Below are 16,922 nucleotides of genomic sequence, written 5' to 3' on the forward strand. Positions count from 1 at the left end.
CCAGCTCACTCACACTCAACACGCACATAAACCAGCTGATTCTATCGCCAGTGAGGAAACATTAAAGTCACCATGAAATCAAAATTGACCAGTCTGACTTTAATGCAATATTGCAGTTATTATTAAAAAAAAAAATTTTTTTTAAATGTGCCTCATATTCTTGAATCAGAAGAACTTCCCCTCACTCTTGCTGCATCTCTCCTCTTCTCTGATGAGGAGGGCGGGGCAACCTGTCACTCACATGAGATCCACCAATAGCAAACCATAATCATCCAAACAATTCCCCACTGACAAAAATCAAGCTGCGCCCCAATTTTGTTCTTGATCCAGAAGCTTTTCACTCTGAAATGCCGCACAATAGGGAAGAAAAGACTTGCAGAACTTCAGTTTCATACCGACTTTAATATTAATCTCCATTCATTAAAATGGCTGATTCATGTTAAACTGAGTATCACTTTTTATACTTTCGTATAAAATATGAAAGCTTCTTTGTAATGTTTTAGAAAACACTGACAATAAAGCACTATAATACAGTTTAATATTTAATTCCATTACGGAACAACCTCTGAACACAAGATGTGATAGTCAGCAAGTAGAAAAACAAATCAGAGGGAAGACTGTGGCCAAAGAAAATACATGAATCAATAAATAAGTTAATTAATAAATATGTAATTCTTGTCACAAACAAGAAAAATAAGTGAACAATCAATAGTCATGTACAGCACTTAACTCAACAGCTCAAGAAGAAAGGACTACAGCAAATCAGTTCATTCACAAAAAGAGACCCAGAGAATGATTCAGTTATTTTAGACATCGCTTATAAATTACATCTACATACAACAGACTCTCTGTCCGTTCAGACGGAGCTTCACACGTTCATCTCTCCACACAGAGCCACAGAAAAGCTCAGATCTGAGAGCTTCAGCAGATGTGAAGCTAATGGTAATGAAAGTCCTACCAGCTGCTGCTCTTCAGCTTCAGGACGTCGCCGCATTTCAGACACTTCAAGTTGGTGTTTGCTTCCTTCTTTGGGATATTCCAGCACTGGTGACATCGCACGCGATATTTCTTATACCTGCAAAAACCAAAATGTGCATTAACTAAGTCAGGCCTTATTCAGAAGATTATTTACTACTCATTTCCAATAACAGCACTTTGCATAAACCTCTAAGTAATAAACATGAACAGTTTAGAAACGGTCAGTCGCACACGCATCACTAGCAACTTTTGGGTAATGCTTCTTTTTACAGTGTCCCTGTTGTTACACATTGTATTAGCTACATTATAAATTAAGGACAATCCAAACCCTATAGTTGGTACAATATTTCTCAGTACTTTAAGGGTTAGTTCACCCAAAAAAATGAAAAAAGTGCTGTCATAATTACTCACCCTCATGTCGTACCAAACCTGTAAGACCTTCGTTCATCTTCTGAACACAAATAAAGATATTTTTATGAACTCAGAGCTCTCTGACCCCTCCATAGACTGCTTTTTAATGAACACTTTCAAGGCCCAGAAAGGTAGTAAAGACATCATTAAAATAGTCCATGTGACTCCAGTGATTCAGCGTTAATTTTATGAAGCGACAAGAATACTTTTTGTGCAAAAAAATAAATAAAAAGTTACAACTTATTTCAATAGTTTCATTCTAGCCTGTGCCAGTCTCCTACACAGAAAATCATAATTAAACAGATCCATGGAGAGATTTGATCAAAAAGATCTTGATTTGTGTTCTGAAGATGAATGAAGGTCTCACAGGTTTGGAACGACATGAGGGAGAGGAATTAATAACCCTTTCTTGTAAAAGAATCCTTTCTTCCTTAGTGCGAAGAAAATTAATAATCTAAAGAAACTTTTTCCACAGTAAAGAAACTTTTGTGGAATAAAAATATGTGGATGTTAAAGGTTCTTCATGAAACTATCGATTCCAATACAGAAGCTTTATTTTTAAGAGTGCAATGTGAAACGGAAAGAATCAAGTCCTATTTTTTTATTATTATTATTCCATAATGATTTGATGGGATGGTGAAAGTTTCTCTAAATTGAAAGAGGTCAGTGACATAACATATGCTGAAGAAAAGTTGTTTTAAGAGTGAAGTGAGCAGTTATTGCATTTGGATCAACTATAACAGCACAGAGAAACAATCTCAATGGAATCACTTGCAAAAAGGTTTTTCTCTCTCCAGCTGATAAAAAAAATTAAAACATTGAATTTTTCAGAATTCATCCTTCTTTAAAAAGCTTGAGCATTTAAAGAGAAAAGTGACAAAACTGCAGCGTGCTTACTATAAAGAGAACGATATTGTGTGATGGGGTGGATACTAATATATTTAGGGGACAAGCATTGAATGGTCCAATGGCATCTATTGTGCATGGTAAAAAGTTGTGAAATTGCAAGCTTAAGCTATATTTATCATTCTAGTTATCGTTTTCCTTGTGAACTGCCTCAAAAGTAGGAATACATGTAGAGAGTTTACGCACCTGATCCCACAGGCATTACAGAGAGGCGTTCCGTCTTCAGCATCTCTCCAGAGAGGAGTCTTGCTCGTACAGCAGGACGCACATATCTTACTCCCTGAGGAACAAAAATATGAGAACAATGAGCCAGTACACTTCACTTTCCTCATTACCACAAAACTAACGTTCAGTGTGACTTTACAAACACTGCGACCCTAAATGACCCACTGAATAAATGTTGAGATCCTGACAGTAATGAAGAGTCACAGGTTCCACCATTAATCTTCTTTTATGAACACAGTGTGCACTTGGTTTACTTTATTTACACAGTCGCATAATTTTCAACATTTCTATGGGTGGACATTTACATAATCTCACCAGCATTCCGCCAACATAAACAATTAAGGATTTTAAGTGATTAAAACTGAAGGGTTTGAACGTGTGAATGTAAAGAATTCAACATTTTAACATTACAACAAGATTTTCTGTAAAGGTGTGTTGAAACAATGTGGATTGTAAAAGCACTATACAAATAACCAAACTGAATTGAAGACAAATATATAAAACATTATTTGGTGACACTCCATTTGTTAACAATTAGATAACCATTATTTAACCTGAACTAACAACGAAAAATACTTTAAAGGGATCTTAGTTCAAACTATTTTCAACATTTACTAATACATTATTAAAATCAAAAGTATCTTAATATTAATTGATAGACCTGAGCTGACATGGAAAAAAATACAATGAACAGTTGTATTTATCAACTAACCTTAATTAATACTGCAATAAATGTCTTGTTTACTGTTAATGTTAGTTAATTCTATAATCAATGTTAATTAATGAGATTAATGTAGTGTTAACAATTCTTTTAGAACTATCAAATAATTTATTTTACAATACAACTATAATTTGCAACAGTAATGTGTTGTCATTTTTAAAATTGAATGAACTAACTGTGAACTGTGAACTAACATTAAGGAAGGTTAATAAAATATATAAAAATATAAATATAGCTCATTGTTAAATAATGCAATGACATTAAAAAATGAGAACTTAAAATAAAGTGTTACCAAACTACTATTAGTTGTAATAATAAAGAACTTGTTAATTTCAGCATATTGCTGTATATACAGTTAAGGGGGAAAATATGAGTCTCAATTTTTTTCAGGGCTGTATATGCTATATTCGACAAATAAGTGCCATATAATTTCTTGTGCAGCCCTAGGCTTTATATAATGTTTTGAAATCAAAAATAAATTTACCTGCACGTCATGTGACCATTAACCAACATCAGACAACTCTTAACATGTAAATGTGTGGTTCAATTACAGAAATATTAACTTAAAATCACATGGGGGCTTCAAGTAAATATAACATGTCTATGGGGTCTATATAACAAAACACTTTGGGAATCCCTGATCCAGCAGGTGAAAATAGCACATCTGATCACCTAAAGTAGCAGCACACGAGATTGAGGGATCATTCAGGTCTGGAGCTCAAACACACTCAACTTAAACACTCACTGCTATAGGTTTGATAAGAACTAGTGCTCGTGATGAGTGACTTGAACGACACTAACTAGAGTGTGTGTGTGTGTGTGTGTGTGTGTGTGTGTGTGTGTGTGTGTTGCGTGCCCTCTGGTGCTGGTGTCTGGTACTGACTGGACAGACCGCAGGAGTCGCTCTCCTCCTCAGAGCAGCTGCTCCTCTGGGAAGTTTGGAGAGATCTGCAGCGGCTGCTCCTGCTCCTTCTCAAGCGTCTCATCTCCTCGCTGAGCAGACGAGAACACAACATCAGTCTCATTTTACAGAAATATTATATTAATTGAAGAGCAGCTCCACCTGTAATTGGAGGTGATGATCAGTTTGCTCTGATCTTTGCTGCCTTCCAGTTTCGGATACATGGTGAACGTGACGCCCTGCACATCAGGGTCCTGAGGGTCGGGGCTCCGGGTGGGACGAGGCTGTTTCCTCTGCGTACGTCTGTGGCCATCCCATGACAATGTCTGTATGTCCTTATTTGAACTCTCCACAAGATTGTTGTTGAGGTCAGCCGTCTGTGATGACGATGTGTTTTCAGAGGCATTCAGAGGGAGCCAAGCACTCTCAGCATCTTGCTCAGATACTAAACAGGAAGTGAAGTCAAGAGGACAGTCACTTCCTGTGGACAGGACAGATTCACCCTGATCAGAACAGCCCTCGTCTCTAGACTCGACAGTCGTGTTTTCTGTCCAACACATTTCGGTTGTGCTGACGTCACTCATGTTGGTTTTTATAAGCTCAGCGAGATCGTCGCTTTCTTTAAGTTCCTCCGCATCTGTCATGGACTCAGAACTGTAGACGACTGCAACTGAGAAACATGCATTGGACGGGACGCTGCTGGAGGACACAGCGGGACACTCGGGTGGTCTGGACAGCATAATGGTTTCAGTCCCATCTGACAAGTCGAGATCAACCGGACCTCCGGACTGCAGCAGCCGCTCACACTGCTGGTTTATCAGACGCATAACTTCCCATGCACTGCTGCGGTCAGACTCTCGCATTATAGAGAAAGAGCCCGTGAACTCTGAGTCTTTAGGGCCGGAGAGGATGAGCGAGCTGCCGTCTGGATTCTCCAAATGTGATGCTCCAGAATTCAAGCTCCCGTCATCCGCAGGCGGAGCGAGATTCGTGGCCTCCTGGATCAGGAGGAGGATTGTGGACTGTGTGACCTGCTGGTGCTGCACATCTTCTGCAGGGTCACGTGGAGAACATGCATGAGAGCTCATGTTCCCTCATCTGTTTGCTGAAAAAGAGACATAAACTGACACACAAGCATTTCAAACATGGAATGGTAGTATTAAAGGGCCAGTTCACCCAAAAAGGATAAATCTGTCATAATTTACTGACCCTAAAGTTGACCCCAAAACTGTATGAAGTACACAGTATTTTTTTCCATACTATGGATGTCAAAGGGGTCCATCAACAGTTTGGTTCTCTCATCAAAAAAATCTTCTATAGTGTTCAGCAGAAGAAAGTCATACAGGTTTGGAACAACTTCAAGGAGAGTAAATGACTATCCTTTGGGATGAAACTGTCCCCATCAAAACAAAAATCACAAGAAGTCTCTTGTTCTCAATGCTGCATTTATTTTTTTATTATGAAAACAGTAATAGTTAAATATTATTACAATTTAAAATACACATTTTCTATGTGACTATATTGTAAAAATGTCATTTATTCCTGTGATCAACAATTTTCAGCATCATTGCTCCAGTCTTCAGTGTCACATGATCCTTCAGAAATCATTCTGATAAGATGATTTGCTGCTTAAGAACCTTTTCTGATTATTATTTGTGCTGCATCCTTTTTTTGTATATAAACTGATTAAAAAAAATTATTCAGGATTCTTTAATGGAGAGAAAGGTCAAAATAGCAGCATTTATTTGAAATAGTAATCTTTTGTAATATTATAAATGTGCGTACTGTCACTTTTGATCCCCATAACGCATCCTTACTGAATAAAAGTACAAAATTATTTCATTTTTTTTATTTTTATTACATTAGTATATTAGGTGAATTCTGGTTGATTGTGACTCTCTTCCCACCCCACCCCAGGCATCTCAATGGCTTAAGTCCCAATCAACCTGAAGTAACCATTATATTCCATACTCTAGTTTTCCCCAGTGATGTTACACATCTGTTCACTAGAACTGAAAACGCACAAACGACGATCAGAAAATTACCCATAAAGTGGTTTATATAATAGATATATGACGTCCAAATGTATTTTAAAGAGTGTGATGGCACTCTTAAATCATGGGTTTAATCAGTCACGTTTACATCTCAACTGATAGAAAACTGCTGAAAATTAAATAAACTCGAAACATTACAGTTTAGTTCCACTCTACAATACTTCCGACACTGGTTATAATTGGTAATAAACGTCATAACTTACAATGTAGCAGATCGAATTTTCCTTCAGGAGCCGCTACAAAGTAACAGCAAATCTCCCGCGCGTGCCGCGCGCTCACGTTCCTCAGCAGTTTGACCTGAACGGCTGAGGCTTCAGCGACATAAGATGTAGAAGTGATGTTTGGTTATGAACAGATGTAAATAAACTCACCACATGAAAACGAGCCGCTGTGACTCTGTAACAAGACTGTGATGACCGGAATTATTTCACATGTAATACCGACTGTCACGTGACGTGATGATGAGCAGGTGTTCCGGATCTCACCTGCCCTTCTGGAGCTCCAGATTCACTCAAAAGTGTTGTGATGACACTTACATTTTCATTTGCAAACATGAAATAAAAATTAACTACACTCCCACAGCATTTAATAATCTTAGTCAATGTTAATTTCAACATTTACAAATTTTGAAAATCCTAAATTGTGTTTGTTAACATTAGTTAATGCATTGTGAACAAACATGAAAAATAAACAATTATAGTTTTACTAACATTAACACACTTAAATGCCAACAGATATATTGATCATGTTAATTAATGCTTTAACTAATGTTAAGAGCTTATTGTAAAGTGCTTTATTTACTCGTATTTATTTTAAAGCGAGTTCACTAAAGAATACTGTATGACGTGGATCTTGGTGGAAAGTGGATTCACTGGGAAGACATTTTTATTCATCTCAGACTCCAAATACATGTAATATGATACATTTTGTTTATATCATACATTTTTAAAAAAACGCAAGCAATATTTATTGTACAAACCTTCAACAGATTTGTGGATTCTAAGTCTGATGAATAATTTCCTCTGTGCGCAAAACGACCTGAGCGGAGATGGGAGGAGAAAAGTGTGTGACGGTTTTACATATTTGTGTGTTCAGGGGTTATTAGTAATAAAATGAACTTCAGAACAGCATCTACTGAAAGACAGTTTCATAAACTGATCATCAAACACCAGAGCAAATAGGGAGAATTACTCATTCTGCAGTGTCATGTTTTTCTCGCTAAAGCTTCACACAGAAAGAGTCAGAACAGGTTACATTTAAGAAAACCAGAAATCATTTGTACTGTGGAATGCTTCAGTATCCTTTGCTGAGCCTCATGAAACGTCATACTTCACCCCGAGAAAAAAAGTTATATTTTGCATTAATAAAACAAAGCCTGTTTTTTTTTTTAAATTTATTCATTGCACAGTCTATAATATTTACTTATACTACCGTCAAAAGTTTGGGGTTGTAAGATTTTTTTTAATGTCATTGAAAGAAGTCTCTTCTGCTCACCAAGGTTGTATTTATTAAATCAAAAATACAGTAAAAACAGTTAAATATTATTATAATTTAAAATAGCTGTTTTCTATGTGAATATATAGTAAAATATCCTTAATTTCTGTGATCAAAGCTGAATTTTCAGCATCATTACTCCAGTCTTTAGTCACATGATCCTTTAGAAATCATTCTAATATGATGATTTGCTTAATGTTGTGTAAACCATTTTAGCAATGCAAACTTTTTATTTTATTGTATAACTCTTTTTAAAATAAGAAATTACATTTAAAAAAAAAAATCATGATCAAAAGAGGCAGTAATGTTACACAAGATTTATATTTTAAAAATGCTGCTCTTTTGAACTTTCTATTCATAAAAGAATCCGGAAAAATAAAACATGGCAGTTTCCCAAAAAAATTATGCAGCACAACTGTTTTCACTAATGATAAGCAGAAATGTTTCTTGAGCAGCAAATCTCTGATAAAATGATTTCTGAAGGATCATGTGACACTGGATACTGGAGTCATGATGCTGAAAATTCAGCTTTGATCCCAGCAATAAATTGCATTTTACTATATATATATATTCACATACCAAACATTTATTTTGAATTGTAATATTTCACAGTTTTTACTGTATTTTTGATCAAATAAATGCAACCTTGGAGAGCAGAAGAAACTTCTTTCTAAACCATTTAAAATCTTCAAGACCCCAAACTTGTTAATGCTAGTGTATATAGTGTATTTTGCACAACAGTAGTAGTAATTTTTTACCTGCACTACAGTAAGCCATCAAGAATATGTGAACTTCAAAACTCAGAAGTTACAGGTATGGAAAACATGCACCTTATTAAGCCAAAAAATAGGCTCATTTTATTCAAACAAAATAAAAGAAACGAGAGAAAACAGACAGTTTGTTGGATTTTGATGTGTTCAGTACATTTAAGCCAAAAATATACAATCTATAAAGTTCTGTATATCAGGTTACATGAAGGATAATGAATAATCATACCAGAGTTCTCCATGAGGAAATACCTGTGGACCAAATTTAGCTGGAGCTCAAGAGTTCTGCGCTCTTCAGCTCACAAGAGATTCCCCACACGGACCGTTCATGCCACGCAGTTAACAAGCCTTTAATGACTATAACCTGCTCCTTGGAAGAGGCGTTGTTTAATCGGTATCCCACAGTGCTTTGCGAGGTGTACCCCTGCCCTACGGTGCTCTCACTTGAACTCTCCTTTCGTGACCCCAGTGCGATCAGTGAGGTTTGGGCACGTGACCATCCACATAGAAGTTCCGTGTGACCTTGGGCAGCGTCAGCTCGATGCCGTCCAGCTCCGGCGTCAGGATGATCTGGCATCCCAGACGGGAATTCTCCTGCAGCAGCGGCGCCATGTCCAACATATCGTCCTCCCTGCAGGGACAACACATGTATGACACTCGTTCAAGGAGATGTGATGAAAACCATTATGTAAAACTACCGGATTCTGGATAAATTGACAATGATCATTTTGTTTTTAAAATACAGATCACGATTCTCCCTTAATTCTGAATAGACCACTAAATAAAATAACTTACTAGAGGTTCTGACAAGATGTTGATTACTGCAGTCTATTTTTAAAAAATAATAAATAAATAAAAATAATAATTATTATTATTACATACATATATATATATATATATATATATATATAAAAATGCTGAAAATTGGTTTGAATGAATGATGATTAACAATGATGATAATGATTTTAGAGGTGTCGGTGGACTTGATCTCCTCCATCTGTGTTTTGACCATCGTTTTGAATATGACCTGAATGTAATCTTTGAGAAAAACTTGATTTTCTCAGCCTTTGCTCAAGTTCAATTCAAGTGTTGATAAAAAAGGAATGCATGAAGCTAGAATAAAACAGCTTACAATCAGAGGGTCTGTTCTTTCTGTTGATGTATTGAATATTCAGATATATTTATACAACAATATATTCTCGGAGCCATTAAACTTTTTCAAAAATGAGATAATATAAAAAATATCTATATGGCATTTATTGTACACTTTTATTATAATAGATTTAGCTGAATTATTGTCATATAGTAATAAGGTCGTGTGGGTATTTAAATAGAGTTTGCAATATCTTAACGATTAATCATGTAGCTCTACTATTATGCATTGTATTCTTACCTTTCTTCAGGTTCTGGAAGTTTATTGCAGTATTCATTGTTCACATACACGTGGCACGTCGAGCAGGCTAGAGACGCTTCACAGGCCCCTGAGAACAGAGCAATGCAAGACACCGGCAAACAATGGCATTGAATTGCAATGTCCAAGCCAACATCCAGCAACTACGAATTGTCATTCAATTCAGCTCATGTACTTCAGTTTTTGAGTGAAAAAAAAGCTCAGTCATGCTTATTATATATTAAACTGAGGTGCATGAGGCCCATGATGAGTCAGTTCCAAAAATAAATACATAATTTTATTTTTTTAAACACACAAAAAGATTGACTCCAGTATTTGATGATGATATATCACAATGGGAGATTTTTAAGCTATTTAAAAGGCCGCTCAAGGACAAGACTGGAACACCAAATTAGATCAAGGATTTTCAGCACAGGACACTTTTTTTTAGATGACATGCGGTCAAAAGTCTATCACAAATGCTTTAATGTCCCTACCGATGTCAAAATCAAACATACACTTTTGCAGATTATTAAGATGAATCTCAATGGCACAGTTAAGATGTTTGAACCCACCTTCCAGATCAATGCCATGCTTGTGCGCCAGGTAAAGAACATTATCGCCAACTTTCGCCTTGACTGGAATCCTCTGTCCAGACCGGTCGACATACACAACATTAACACTACAATAAAGAATCAAATACATCAGTCAAGCAACACAGTTTAAGTGTCACGACACAGCAGGGTGTGTAAACTCACACATGCTCGTGTATGTCCTCCTCGGGTGAGCTGCTGTCTTCACTCTGACACACACCTGGACAACACAAACGCAGTTACGCAAACTAATACTACGCCATCAGCGGCTGAAGTGTGTATGTGTGATGAACCCACCAATAGTGGTCTGTAGGCGCCTGTTCGGAGCTGAAAACCCGTCGACCGCTCGTCCAACCGCGGCTCCCGTACACACCTTTAAACGGTAAAGCGGACAGATGCTGCAGTCCGGCAAAATTCGGACGAACCTCTGAGTAAAACCCACGCCCGCCCGGACCGCTGCGGACGCCGCCATGACACTGTTTTGATCACGTGATCTGCTCTGGCCAATAGTAAACGAGACGTGACGTCACGGAACATTATATGTATATGTATATGTATATGTATATGTATATGTATATGTATATGTATATATTATAATTCCTTTTTTTAAGAAAAAATTTTTCTAACTCTCTTCTTTTCTGCATTTCTGTGTATTAATCTATTCTTTACTATAAATGATAAGTTTTATGATGTTCATGATGTTCCTCATTAAGTCATATTGCTTCTAAAAGTGTCAGCTAAATGAATAAATCTAAATGTAATAAATAATATTAAATCAACATTAAATACACTTGAAGATATTCTCAAATATAACAAATGTATTCTTTGCTTTGATGTATTTTTTTACTATAAATTTATAACATTTTCTTTGCGTTCTTTGTTCATCAATAGGTCATTGTAAGAAAACAAATAAAAATACATGTTTTAATTAAGCTAATGCCAAAAAATGTAAATGCACCAAATACATAATAACATGAAAAATAAAAAAACAAGAAGTATATTACAAGAAGTATTCTTTTTTTATTTTTTTATTATTTTTGCCTCTGAGCTCATATGAGTGACAGATTGCCATGCCCTCATCATCAGGAAAAAAATGTGGGAGGGGAATTTATACTGAGTGAGTGAGACATTTATAATAAACACTTCAATATTTCATTAAAAAACAAGAATTGTCAATTTTGATTTTAAATGTTTACTTGTCTAGTGTTATTATTTACAGCAGCATCCCCCAGAGGCCGCCAAACTCCAAACAGCCAAACATGTGTGTGAAAGAAAGAGCATGAAACAGGTTTTCATCTACACACTCACTGTATGCTTTACTAAACCACTGGTTTACTGTTCCATATGACACGATCTCTTTATGATCAGTCACTTTGCTACTTTTGTTCTTATTAGGCATGCCATGAGGGACAACAGTGTTTTTTTTTGTATTTACAAACCTGATTCCAAAAGAGTTGGGACTGTACAAATTGTGAATAAAAAAGGAATGAAATAATTTACAAATCTCATAAACTTAGATAACTTCACAATAAAATATAGATAACATATCAAATGTTAAAAGTGAGACATTTTGAAATATCATGCCAAATATTGGCTCATTTTGGATTTCATGAGAGCTACACATCTCAAAAAAGTATCAATAAGAGGCCGGAAAATGATTGGGTATAAAAAGAGCCTCTTAGAGTGGCATTGTCTCTCAGTGTTCTGTATTTTGCGTACGTGAGTTTTTGTTGTAGATGGCTATTGTAGATGGCTATAAAAAAAATAAAAAAAATAAAAATTGTGTACTGTGCTAATTAATTGAGACTTCTTACAGCTCTTACAGGTTGTTGGCCTTGTTTGTTTCGTTGCTTCTATTGCTCTCCCCCTTTTTTTTGTAAGTCGCTTTGGATAAAAGCGTCTGCTAAATGATTAAAAGTAGCCTAAATGTAAATGTCTCTCAGAAGTCAAGATGGGCAGAGGATCACCAATTCCCCCAATGCTGCGGCGAAAAATAGTGGAGCAATATCAGAAAGAAGTTTCTCAGAGAAAAATTGCAAAGAGTTTGAAGTTATCATCATCTACAGTGCATAATATCATCCAAAGATTCAGAGAATCTGGAACAATCTCTGTGAGTAAAGGTCAAGGCCGGAAAACCAAACTGGATGCCCGTGATCTTCAGGCCCTTAGACGGCACTGCATCACACACAGGAATGATACTGTAATGGAAATCACAACATGGGGTCTGGGCCATCTAACTAATCTTAGCACATTTCATATTTTGGAAAGCGTGGCTTCATCGAACACAACGCCCAGTCAGACTGGAAGAGAGGAGCTATAATAATGTAAAATATGTAAAATATATCTGAACAATAAAGCATGAAAAAATATTTTTTTTACACTACAAAAACATAATGAAGACTTCGTGAAAGGTCATAAAATGACCCATTCTAGTGTTATTTACAGCATCATCTGCCAGAGGGCGCCAAAACCCCAACAGCCAAAAAAGTGAATGAAAAAGCGTGAGAAAGATTTTCATTTACACACTCACTAAGCTTTTAAACCTCTGGTTTACTGCTCCCCGTGTCACGAACTCTCTAGGATAAATCACTGTTGTTTGAAAAGCATCTGCTAGCCGAATTAATTATTATATTTGGGTGATATTGGTCAAATCGATGAGCAAATGTTGATAGATTAAATATTGATGTAATGAGACATAAACATCACACATTTGGCTGAGCTAGTATTGTGATGTTTATTGGATGCAAGTTTGAATAATTCACGGAGACACTGGTTTGGATCTAGTGAGGTAAACGTTCTTAAAGATGCTAAAAAAAAATCTCCATCCTTCCCTACAGAATCTCTTCAAACAGAATTTTAACTGATAACAGCACCGTGACTGGCCTCTTTCAGGTTACACAGGATCCAAAGACATTCCAGACGTGCCCCGACAGATTATGATCAAACATCCTCTGATCCGCTGAAGCCAACTAAATACCGCGTTTACATGGACCCAAACGATCCAACTGTAATCAGACTAATGATCGTGGGCTTATGTAAGAATTAAAATTATTTTTCTCAATATTTTTGTCTTGTTTTCCAGAACAAATAGGCTACTACCACAGCTAGAACGTTTAGCCAACATAGTCATTACGTTATGAAAACGTTATTTCTGAATATTCAAAACATCCAGTTTTTTTCCCCCAAATGTTATAAAAATGTTATAAATGTTTGTTTTTTTTGTTGTTGTTTTTTTAATGCAAATGTTATGGGATCATTACATTTTGCAAAGATTATGAGAACGTTTCTTTTGAATGTTTTCTAAAACTTCTGAAACAAATAGTAATCCAACATTTAAAAAATAAATAGAGAACATTATTAAAGACCAGATACATTGAACAGATGCTCTATTAATGTTATACTTTGTGATATTTTATCTTGGTTTAAGCATAGGCAAAGCAAATGTTTTTTGTTTGTTTGTTCATTTGTTCGTTTGTTTGTTTTTGACACATTTTTCAAAAAACAAGACTTAATACCTTGACATTAATAATGTAATTTTCCAGCTCAAGTTATTTATTGTGATTTAGATGTAGGACAATGTCGTCACTCGCTTCGGACCCTCAGCCACAGATGCCTTTTTTGGTGTGTTTTTATGTAATTTTTTGTGTGTCTGTGTGTGTTCATGTTTTTCTATCTCAGTGTGGACTTCAACCTGAATGCACAGATTCATGGGGACTCGTGTCACAGTGGGACCCTACATTGAGGTCCCCTTATGAGAAAACAAGCTTATAAAATACAGATTATTATTATTATTTATTTTATTTTTGTGAAAATGTAAAAACTGAGAATGTTTTATGTGATGATTTAGAGTAGGATTAGTGTAAGGGGAGAGAATATACTGTTTGAACAGTAAAACCATTATGAAAGTAAAGATAGACGTGTGTCGGTGAGGGAACCAATAACTCAGGAATATCAGTCCGAGCTGATTTGTTGGCATTGGTGTTGGTGAGGTTCTGGTTTCAGTGTAGACGTAGAACTGTTTGTGGTATGTTTATCAAACTGGAGCTGTCACAGGTCTCCTGACCTTTGACCCGTGATAGTAACTCCTACAAAAAAAGTCAAAGACCATGTAACTAGAGAACAAAACAAAACACGAGAGCACCAATGAGACTGTTGACCAACGAGACTGGCATCGTGTGTGTGTGTGTGTGTGTGTGTGTGTGTGTGTGTGTGTGTGTGGGTGAGAGAGAGAGAGAGAGAGAGAGAAGTATTAGAGACAAACTCTATACAGCTAATTATTAATGTCTTGTCCTTTATAATTTAAGATATTATTGTAGCCTATACATTGATTATATTTACATGCACCTTCATAATACAAATATTGTGTTAAAACTTTAACTCACGTAAACACAATCCTTTGACCATATTGATGCGATAGAGATATGGTCACTGTAGTGACCATAATCAATACATCAATCACATGTTTGGGGTTCTGAAGACACTGAGTTCATGTTGACAACCTTGCATAACATGATGATAATGCAATATATTGATGATCGAAAAACTTTGAAAAGAAACATTTTCAGGCGTGTCACTAGAAGAAAAAAAATCATTAGGTCATTAGAAATGTGTTTTTTATATAAGATTTTGACATAAGTAGATTAAAGCATTGTCCAGTAACACCAACGGTCTGCAAGTTCATAATTTGTGCTGTGCATGTGTGAATAATGCACTAAAAATAACCACAATTCTTCAAATAAATAATCAGAATAATGAAAATCGCATGCAAACAGAGGTTTGTCATATCATGTTAACATCTTACTGCGATTAATTCCTCACTCTGATTAGTGGAAATGGTAACACTTTACATCAAGGTTTCATTATTTCACATAACCATTAGCAATACATTTGTCGCTGTATTTGTTACTCTTTGATAATGTTAGTTAATTAAAATACAGCTGTTCATTGTATGTTAGTTAGTTCACAGTGCATTAAAGGGGGGGTGAAACACTCAGTTTCAGTCAGTATCATGTCAATCTTGAGTACCTATAGAGTAGCATTGCATCCTGCATATCTCCGAAAAGTCTTTATTTTTTTAATAATTATATAAGAAAGATGCGCTGTTCCGAGTCTTTCCGAAAAAAGCCGAGCGGGTGGGGGCGTGTCGTGTGAGCGGAGCTAAATAATGACGTGTGCTCGCTGCTGCTATTGTGTTGAGTCGAGTGCGTCGTAAAGCTGTGTCATCCCTAACAGCGGGAAAAAAACTTTATTCAAAATAAAAATATGGCTTTTAATCAGATACAGCCATACATCTATGATCCGGAATCAGACCCAGAGGCTGCAGTTGAACAGGAGCAGCAGCAAAAACGACTAGAGCAGGACGTCTGTATGTGGTACAAGTTATACACTAACTATATAATATGCTTAGCGGCTTGTGTTATTTACATATTTATACTTGAATTATATCGTCGTATTTTTGTCTTTGAAGGTGTACATGTGGGAAGTGCAGTTGTGCACGTGTGTGTGTGTGTTTACGCGTGGTTTGTGTAGACAATTGTAACGTTATTAAGCGGACTGGTTTTGCACGGCAGGCTAAGTTAGTGTTTACATAGAAAGCCACGGAATAGTAGCGCATTTAAATGAAGAAGCGCGCTTATTTAGTTCAACATATTTCCCCCCTCTTTGTGTATTGTTGTTTGGAGTGCTTTTACAATACACAAACATAAAGTTACACATATAGTGGCCAGCTAAACAAATGTACACGCACTACACATCGCATGCTCCATTGATCAATTTCTATATATAGTAATATATATAGTAACTATACGTGATCATGTTTGGGCTACTTGATGAGCATAGGCAAAAACACAGACATTTGAAGCAGTCTAACTCACCGCCCGCGGTTCTAACGTTGGGACCTTTATCGTTGGGACTGCTCCATCATTCAGCATTAGGCGATTGGAAAATCCGGCGTCAAGCTGGGCCTTGTTTATGAAACAGTCGGCACCGAAATGCAGCGAACAGATATTAACATTCGCGCAACTCAGTTGCTGATCCGGAAAAGCAAATTCCATCCACTGTTGCCTTACATTTTGGGGTTTTTGGGGAATCTGTGCAACCAAAAACGCACTTTTTGATGTCATTGTTAATTGTGCACATCACCTGTGCAGCGCAGCCTACGAGCCAGCGCTTTGATGGGCGTAGCCTGTTGCTTTCGCTCTCTCCCTCTCTCTCTCTCTCTCTCACGCGCTTCCGGTAGAATTGTCCGTAAGGCCCATACAAGGAAATTCCGCCCCCATTAACGTCAAAGGGGACGCATGATCGCAAAAAACTTGCCGAAACTTATGACTAACCGGAAGTAGTATTTTTGACAAAGAAATACTCCCATCAAACGTCCACCTTAACTTTTGAAACTTTGTCTATGTTTAGTATGGGATTCCAAGTCTTTAACAGTGTAAAAAGATCAGTATGCATGAAACAGCATTTCACCCCCCCCCCCCTTT

At 36.5% G+C, this 16,922-nt stretch overlaps 2 protein-coding genes across 3 annotated transcripts; both read right to left on the reverse strand.

The window, feature by feature from the left end:
* Window positions 1-529: 529 nt before the first annotated feature.
* zglp1 (zinc finger GATA like protein 1) lies at window positions 530-7,691 on the reverse strand. 2 transcript variants are annotated; one of them, XM_067458811.1, is made up of 5 exons: window positions 6,568-7,691; window positions 4,305-5,247; window positions 4,125-4,234; window positions 2,482-2,575; window positions 530-1,075 (listed from the first exon to the last, which is right to left on the reverse strand). In XM_067458811.1, exons 2-5 carry the CDS (start codon window positions 5,228-5,230, stop codon window positions 955-957), a joined length of 1,251 nt encoding a protein of 416 aa, XP_067314912.1. In that variant the 5' UTR covers window positions 5,231-5,247; window positions 6,568-7,691; the 3' UTR covers window positions 530-954. The 2 variants fall into 2 exon arrangements, with proteins under 2 accessions (XP_067314912.1, XP_067314911.1); XM_067458810.1 differs by having other exon boundaries at window positions 6,400-7,690.
* A 557-nt stretch (window positions 7,692-8,248) lies between these two features.
* Window positions 8,249-10,939, reverse strand: fdx2 (ferredoxin 2). The gene is made up of 5 exons (XM_067458812.1): window positions 10,738-10,939; window positions 10,606-10,660; window positions 10,423-10,529; window positions 9,851-9,938; window positions 8,249-9,088 (listed from the first exon to the last, which is right to left on the reverse strand). Exons 1-5 carry the CDS (start codon window positions 10,910-10,912, stop codon window positions 8,932-8,934), a joined length of 582 nt encoding a protein of 193 aa, XP_067314913.1. The 5' UTR covers window positions 10,913-10,939; the 3' UTR covers window positions 8,249-8,931.
* Between the last annotated feature and the right edge of the window lie 5,983 nt (window positions 10,940-16,922).

The sequence above is a fragment of the Pseudorasbora parva genome, chromosome 12 (assembly GCF_024679245.1).
Source record: "Pseudorasbora parva isolate DD20220531a chromosome 12, ASM2467924v1, whole genome shotgun sequence".
In the NCBI taxonomy this organism is placed as follows: Eukaryota; Metazoa; Chordata; class Actinopteri; order Cypriniformes; family Gobionidae; genus Pseudorasbora; species Pseudorasbora parva.